The sequence below is a fragment of the Triticum urartu genome, chromosome 6 (genome assembly GCF_003073215.2).
Source record: "Triticum urartu cultivar G1812 chromosome 6, Tu2.1, whole genome shotgun sequence".
Lineage (NCBI taxonomy): Eukaryota > Viridiplantae > Streptophyta > Magnoliopsida > Poales > Poaceae > Triticum > Triticum urartu.
In genome coordinates, this window is record NC_053027.1 from 369,192,355 (window position 1) to 369,201,022 (window position 8,668).

Genomic DNA, 8,668 nt, shown 5'->3' on the forward strand with positions numbered 1-8,668 from the left:
TTGGTCAAATATTGATCTGGATTAGTCTTCGTCATGTCAGTCTGACAGGTGGACCCAATCAATCAAATTCGCTGTTTTTGCGAGCAAAGTCGACGATTAGTGCTCCGAGTTATAGGTTAAGCTGTTACGTTGTACCAAGTACTAGCACACGATGGGCATGTATATCAGTCTCACATACTGATCTCAATTTCCATCTGTTTTTCAGGAATTTTCTAGTCGAACCAAGCTTCCGAATCACGGCGCGGATGAACAGCCTGGAGGTGCATGCCCCGCCCCTGCGTATTACTCTCCATTTTCCATGCTCTTAGTAAATGTACCTTTGCTCGGTTGTATATTGATGCTGGATGCAATTTACAATGCTGATGTGGTGAATGTTAATATTGTCGCTGGATTCATATGGCTAGCACTGATGCATTTGTGGGCCGAAACGGCACGATCCTTTGTAGCAGCGGAAATCACAACCAAGTCATACTCAAGCTGATCACGGTGTGCCTTCCGATCTATGGAAGACCAGGAAGAAGAATAGAATTGCTATCCTTCCGATCCTGAACCAAATATAAGGGCTTAGTGGGTGTTTAACTTCTTTTGATTTGTGTTTTGTTGTCCCTGAGGCGAATATTGCAGTTCGCTCATCAAACTGCCAAACAATTTGAGTGCTGTACCGGAGTAAGCCTGGAGTTCCCGGGTTCTTATCACAGCTGATAAAAGAATGAAGCTCACCCAAAAAAACGCGAAAAGGAGAAGATTGCGCAAAGCTATTATCATCCACCAACATCCCAAATCAAGAATCAGAGTTAGAGGAGCTACCAAATTAAGGATTCCAGAAGGAAGATCAATGATAACATCAGCAGTTCACCACATGAAACCAATCAAGCCAGACACGGACGGACGCTACACAATGGTGATTCTTGTTTTAAAATCCGCTAACAGAGCAACCAAACAGTAGCACATAGTTTCATATACCATACCAAAGTAACTGCAAGCGTTTGATTTTTGATCGGCCATGACAGAGCTCACAGCAATTGAAAAGCATTACTACAAAATTGGAGTTACAGATTGCAAAGATATGCGGCGACTCAGTTCTCCAGGCCGGGCACCTGCATGCGGCGGGCGGCCTCGGACTTCTTGCCGCCGAAGATGTCGTCGGATACGACCCTGAGCTGACCTCGGTTCTTGGACTTGGCGATCTTCTGGATCGTCTTGGGGTTGGTGACCTTCTGCAGCTTCGAGCCCGTGCGCAGCACGTTCTCCTTCTTGCGCTTCTCCCGCTCCTCCTTCTGCTTGCGCTTGGCGACCTTGTTCTGCCGGATCTCGTCCTTGAGCTCCGCCACGCGCGCCTGGTACGCCTTCTTCAGGGACTTGTCCCTCACGCGCTGCTCCAGAGGGACGGGCTTCCGGGACACCATCAGCGCGGAGGAGCGGCGCGTGCGTGGCTCCTTCCATGTCCGCCCCGAGACGCGCCCGGCGATGACGCCGTCGTAGGTGGGCGACCCGAAGGCCGCCGGCTTGGACGGGTCAGACTGGGAGGCCACTGCACGGAGCTTGGACGACCGGGGCGCGTCGGCGTCGAGGTCCATGGAATCGGCGGCATCTGCCTCCTCCTCCCGGCGCTTGCGCTTGCCGCGCTCGCCGCCGAGGCCCTCGTCGAGGTAGCGAAAGTCGAGGTGCGAGGCCATGGGGGAGACTAGGAGCTAGGGTTGGGTTTCGCCGTCTTTGGGTTTGGGAGAGAGAGGAAGAGGGACTGGAGGCGGAAGGGGTGGTTTTTGTTAGGGTTTGAGACACGGATGGCGGAGGCAAGTTGGATGGGCCAGAGTTGGCGTAAATTTGGAAGGCCCATTTCACTACTAGCTCTGGTCGAAAAAAAAGTTCGTGTCTTTTTTTTTGTAAAAACATGTGTCTTGTAAAACAAATAGTGCATGAAAAGTTGTTATTCCACCCATTAACTCTTGCAATTTTTAAGAACACAAACGCTTATTTTTCTCATGTAAATTTGCAGTAGTATATACTCCCCCTGTTTCTAAATATAAGTCTTTTTTTTGCATGATAATACGTGTCTCATTAATAAAATAAAGATCCAGTTACAAGCCACGTAAACATCAACATTATAGGACTGAAAAGATAGGATATTCCTATGTAAAAAACCAACGCGTGTCCCTCTCCACTAAGGAAAAGGAGACATATCACCGCTTCACCCGGGCTCGACTTGGCTCCATCGCTGATCGGCAGCTTTACGGACCTCCAAAGTAGTTTGCCTGAAGCAAAACCATTGCCGTTGAAAGAATTAGAACGGGGCAACGTGTCTCTGGACACACCATCGAACTCTAGAACTGACACCCCCCGCACGACTACAACGTCGGAGGAGGAAACCAGAACTGTCAGCCTCCAACCACAAACCTAGCAGGAGATGCACCATCTTCCAGCTGTCACTTGTGTAGACAACCATCTGCGCATACTCCTGGACGACAAAACCTCCCTGTTCCACCATGGCGTCGGGGACAACGCCGCAACAACGGGGACAGAGCGGAAGGAGAGACACACTTGACGGAGTCGCCGTCGCTGCCTCGCCAACACCATCCATGAATCCTAACGCCACCGATCTGAAGGATCGGCAAACACACGATGTCATCAACTCCGAGACGCCGCCATGGAAGACACTGCCGGTGTGGGAGTGGAGTTGAAGCAAATTTATTCATCCAGGCACCGCTCCCACCATCCCAACGACTCACCACGACCTACAAATCCAAACCCTAACTACAGAACGGAGGAACGGGGTCCCCCCTTCCTCCTGCCGCTGAAGCAGCAGCCAGAAGGACAGGGGGTCGGTGCCCTGGCCGATGGAGATTGGTGGAAGAAGATCACCTCCAGCAGCCGGGAGGGAGAGGGGGCCAGCGCCCTGGCTGGTGGAGATCGGTGGAAGAAGATCACCTCCCTAGTCGCCTGGCTCGTGGCGGCGGCTAGGGTAGCAAGGAATAATATAAGTCCTTTTATTGAGATTCCAACAAGGACTATGTATGGAGCAAAATGAGTGAATTTACACTCTAAAATACATCCATAAGTCCATGTCGAAATCTCTAAAAAGAACTTGTATTTACAAATGGAGGGAGTATATGTGCATGATATAAATATTTTCAGTACTTGTAAAAGTTTAAAATATGATTCTTTGTTTTTTTTTCTGAACTAAAGGGTGCAACAGGTATCACAGAATCCGTTTGCATATGGAGTTCAACCTCGTTTCGTCCGGCTTTTATAAGGTGTGCACCACATTTTCTGTTGATCAATTAACGACATAAGAAATACATGAACCCCTTATAAGCACGACGAATGGAGTACTATGTAAAAATTAACATGCAAAGGTTATACAAGTCATATCGGAGCATCAATCTGATTACTGAATCAAGTTATCTGCTCGACCTTAATTCACAAAACATTTAACTCAAATGCGTAAATTCACGAAACATATCTGATGGATGCAAAAGAGATCGTTTCTTGATATTTTCAATCTTATTTCCAGTTATATAACTTGGCAAGTTTCTGGTGAGTTACTCAAATTATTCTGAAGCAAAACCAGAAAGAACGCACCGGAAGATTTACAGTGGTTCGCTGAACAAAATGACAATCTAAAGCTACAATTAAAGAAAATCAGTCCGGACTAACGGCCTAGTCCGAGGGGCGCAAAAAAACTAGTCTCGAAAAGCACGCAATTGGCGGCTAATCAAGTTTGGCGATTACTGCATCCGTGACTTCCTGGGTGGTGCTGGTGCCGCCCAAATCCCTGGTCCTGTATTTGCCTTCTGCAATGACACTCTTCACTGCTGATTCCAGCCGGTCGGCGAATGACGGGAACTGCAAATGCCTCAGCATCATGGCGGACGAGAGAAACAGAGCAACTGGGTTAGCTTTCTTCTGTTGCACAATCTTGTCATTTCCCACATTTCCTGCAGAAGCGCCCTGCTCAAAGATGGCATGGTCCTGACCAACATTGCCTGAAATAATGCAGTACACGAAGATTTAGAGACTAAGGCCCTGTTTGGTTCATAAGTCCTAGGACTTTTTTTAGTCCCAACTTAGAAGTCCCAAGTCCCTAAAAAGTCCCTACCTGTTTGGTTCCTGGGACTTAACATGGACTAAAAGACCATATTACAACTATAAGTCCCTATAAGTCCCCTAAAAAGTCCCTACCTGTTTGGTTCCTGGGACTTAACATGGACTAAAAGACCATATTACAACTATAAGTCCCTATAAGTCCCTCCTTGAGAGTCTTATTTCATAAGTCCCAAATGCCCACTTTAAGTCCCTATAAGTCCCTCCTGTTTGGTTTAAGTCCCTGGAAACAAACACCCTCTAATTTTCCATCCCCATATGCTCTCACAAGTCGGGTATTTATGCATTGCATAGTGCTAAGATGTTCAGACATGGGAAGGCTAAATAGATATATCAAATGCAACATTGAGCAGGCTATTATTAGACAAACAATCAATTTATACCAATTGTAAACCTATTTCCGCTAAAACAGAAGAATCACAAGCAGAATCAAACTCTACCTCCAGGCATGACACCCGTGCCTCCAGCAATACCTGCAGCCACATTAGACACCAGATTGCCATAAAGATTTGGGGTGACCTACAAAGGGAAGAAAAACAAAAGTCAACAGGTAACTACCGAAATTGATTTGTAAACTTTGGGACATCAAGACAACCTTTAGAATGTAAAACAGCGCATACAAAGAAACATGAGATTGCCAACAGAGGTACAAACATAAGAGGTGTTACTACCACATTTGCAAAAACTTAGCTAAACGATCCGCACTGATATTTTCTGTATAGGATCAATATAAGTATTATATCAAACAGCGTGCTCAAGGTTAAAATAGTAACTTATTGTATAACCACGAGAACATTTCAGCTTGATGAACATTGAACAATTAGAATATGGTTGCAATACAGTGACATTTAGTAAGAAGTGCATAGATTTCATATACATACCATAACATCAAACTGTTCAGGTTTTGCAACAAGCTGCATACAGCAGTTGTCCACAATGATTTCACTATATTGAATTCCAGGATACTTCGTCGCAACCTCACGGCAGGACTCCAAGAACAAACCATCAGCTAGCTTCATGATGTTTGCTTTGTGCACTGCCGTCACTTTCTTTCTATTGTTGAGGTAAGCATACTCAAAGGCGTATTTGGCAATCCTTTCAGAGCAGAACTTCGTCATCACCTGGCAAATCCATTCAATGAGTTTAACATGAAGAAAAGAAATCCTTCAGACAACAAAACAAAAAGAGAGAACAGTTGTAATTGTAAAAAAAACAGAAGCAGAATACAGTGCAAACAGGCACAAAATTGATGCGACAACTATAGTTCCAATGACAGGGCATTTAACTATGCAGGGAAAAGCACCGAGTATATGCCAACTAACAGACAAATCTTACTGTTGAGATCAAAACCCCTAGGGGAAATGTCACTGGATACTTAACTAAATTATCATTTTGTATTAAGAATAGACTAGAGAGAAATATATTTTTACTGAATTATTAAATTCACTACTCAAAAGCATGGGCACCACAAACTGTACATTTGAATGCTTCTATTGTTGTGTTATGTAGGGCAAAGGTAACTACTATTCATCCTTGGCCAGGACAGTACATAATCAAGCACAAGAACAAATACATAAAATTGATAATTGAGAGGGCGACATAACCATAACTTGTGTAACATGACTGCGCCTTTGCTCACTTCGTCCATTAAAAAGGCTATGAGCAGCAATGCAGCACCATTGCAAGTTGACCATTAAGTCATTTTATGAATGTTCAACAAAAGCTAGTGCTTTGGTAAATATATGCACATCTAAGGTTAGGCAAGTTTGACCAACTTAGCTGGGTGTTTGGTTGAAGTCAAACCTTAGACAAGATTATTTTTTCAATAAATGGGTACATGTCATACGCTTACAAAAGTGTAACAGAATTGTAATACCCCGGCACATTAGTGGATGCTCACGTTGCCCAATTAGAGTTGTGTCACTGCATTAGCTTCTCATGGAGATTTTTAATGGAGTTGGACCAACATATATGCTGTGTTCCAAACGTAGCACCTCCAGGTTTACCCTTTTACATGAAATGACTGCTTTCTACAAGTGGGCTGGCAATTGAGCAGATTTGGGACGGGACAGGACAGGACAGAGATTCCTCTTATGCTTACCAACTTGTGTCTTCAATTTTGTTGAACGAATGTAACAAAAGTTCGATAATAAACGTGGGGTAAATTGTGGCATTGTTAGTTCTAGAACAAGACAGGCCCACAATCCATCAGTATGGTGGTCCTATTATACACACCAGATGTTCTATTTACAAGCAAATTAGTGATGGATATCATGAACTCTTAAAGTAAAGAACCCGCTGTCCCAGTACTATAAATAATGACAGGAATAAATGTTGTAGAAGATTGTAAATGGTTAATCTGCGCCCATCACACCTTTGAGTGTTTATAGACATGATAAACGTCCTTTTACACGGATATATGCATACTTATAAAGGCCCTGTTTGGTTCAGCTTTTATCGACGGATTCTGCTGCCGCGCAGCATAATCTGAACCAAAGGGCGAACCCAGCAGAATCCGATTCCAAAAATCCGCTGCCAAAATCTGAACCAAAAGCGGAAGCAGCCCAGGACGTGCTTTCTAAAATCTGATTCCGCTGCGGGCCAAAATCTAAAAAAGTGGTATCAGCTGGTTTGCCAAATGACCTACATCTTTTTCACATCAGATTTTCCACAGCTGCTTTTAGAAATCCACAACCAAACCAAACAGGGCCAAAGTTACAAGTATCAATGTAATACATTTTTTTCTGGACAGAATTTGCAGGAATCGGACAGGAAAATATTTCAGTGAATTATGCGCGCTGCATGCTTCATACTAGGAGGAGAGTTCTTTGGCTGTCTACTAAAGCCACATTTTTGTGTAAAAGTGTGGCAAGCCAGACTAAGGCAAGTTTGGCAAAATGTTGAGCCAACGACAGGTAGGCTGCAGGGCAATTGACCGGACACGTACAACAGATGACCAAACTTGAATATATATGGGTTGACAAAGTGGGGCTGTGAACCAAGCATGCACCAGATGTTCCATGCTACAATTGGCAATGAGAAATAATGGTGTCTCGCGTACCTTTAAATTCAATTTAAAGAAACAGATAGGCAACCTTAACTTAGAACAGTGGAACAAATAACATAAGCATTTGTGTATCATCCTAACATTGCTACATGTGATCTCATAGATAAAGTTAATCTCAGAATTAGAAAACACGGCCATGATCCATCAAAGTATGTACTAAATGCTCTCACAATTCACTCACCCCAATATATCAACGACTAAACCTCGTGGCAATCATATTCAGTTGGAACAAACCAATCATAAATGCCTACAGTTTTGTTTCACATTATTACAACTTGTGCAGTAAAACCCAACAACCCATGAACTCAGCTAGATTGTCCGTTACGCAAATTGCCACAGAATCCCAATTGCCAATAGCCATATATTATACAACACAACCTACCAAGTACTCAGTAACCCGCAGTAAACAAAACAAACTTGTTACAAGCATATTGACGGAATATTGTTGCTTCAACAATACAACGATTGTCCATGAGGGTCTCTTGTCCATCATGTGTTCAGCAAAAGTGTGGGAAAGCTAAGTACCTCTACTAGCAATCAAACAGTATATTCGATCACAATCCACGAACACATTAGCTAGCATAAACTACATCAGCAAGGTCAATGATTGTCCTGCATTGAGCAGTGTGCGGAATTCGCCATACCTTGAGGCTCTCCACGACGCCAGGAACGACCTCGTGCTCGAGACCCGAGTACTCGCCCTCCGTGTTCTCCCTGATGACGGCGATGTCAACGTTGTCGTGCCTGGTGGGCAGGCCAGGGAGGTTGAAACAATTGACGAGGGAAGCGTAGAGGTCGAGCTCCTTGCGCAGCTGCAGATTGAGGGAGGAGACACCTCCGCCGACGGGTGTAGCGAGACCGCCCTTGAGGCAGACCTTGTTGCGGCGGATGGACTCGATGACCTCGGGAGGCACCGATGGCATGTCGCCGTGGACCTCGTACGTCTCGAAGCAGACCGGCGCGTGCATTGCCTCCATCACCTGGCGCACGGCGCCGGTCACGAGGGGCCCGATGCCGTCGCCCGGGATGAGCGTGACGGTGCGCGGGGCGCCGTCGCCCGGGCGCGGCATGTAGGTGACGGTACGGCGGGACACGGCGCCAGCGAGGGGGGAGGGAGGGGCCGGGGAGAGAACGCGCCGGAGGAGAAGGGCGGATCGCCGCGCCATGGTGAGTCCGGCTAGGGTTTCGGGGTGGATGCGATCGGCGCCGTGTCCAGAAGGATGAGCGGAGGCTGGTATGGGGAAGGAGAAGGAAAGGGGTGGGATGGTTCTTTACCCTTTCTCATTCCATATTTTTCGCCCTTTTCAACATTATTAATATAATAAATGATTATTCGGTGTCATCCCTGTTGTATGCAATCATTTTCTGTTACGGTGATGTATATTCCCCCATCCGACTCATACATATTCTGCCCCTTTTCCTTCTAGTTGGCCAATCCCTTGTTTCTCCGTCTCAGCAACCATCGTCATTTACATCCAGTTCAAAAAAAAAAGGTAATGT

General features: G+C 45.4%; 2 protein-coding genes across 2 annotated transcripts; both read right to left on the reverse strand.

Moving 5' to 3' along the window:
• Nucleotides 1–887: 887 nt before the first annotated feature.
• Nucleotides 888–1,751, reverse strand: LOC125517565. The gene has a single exon (XM_048682769.1). The coding sequence runs from the start codon at nucleotides 1,674–1,676 to the stop codon at nucleotides 1,077–1,079; it is 600 nt and encodes a 199-aa protein (XP_048538726.1). The 5' UTR covers nucleotides 1,677–1,751; the 3' UTR covers nucleotides 888–1,076.
• A 1,713-nt stretch (nucleotides 1,752–3,464) lies between these two features.
• On the reverse strand, nucleotides 3,465–8,437 carry LOC125513539 (isocitrate dehydrogenase [NAD] regulatory subunit 1, mitochondrial-like). Its single transcript, XM_048678666.1, has 4 exons — nucleotides 7,813–8,437; nucleotides 4,983–5,222; nucleotides 4,542–4,620; nucleotides 3,465–3,983 (listed from the first exon to the last, which is right to left on the reverse strand). Exons 1-4 carry the CDS (start codon nucleotides 8,332–8,334, stop codon nucleotides 3,709–3,711), a joined length of 1,116 nt encoding a protein of 371 aa, XP_048534623.1. The 5' UTR covers nucleotides 8,335–8,437; the 3' UTR covers nucleotides 3,465–3,708.
• Nucleotides 8,438–8,668: the final 231 nt, after the last annotated feature.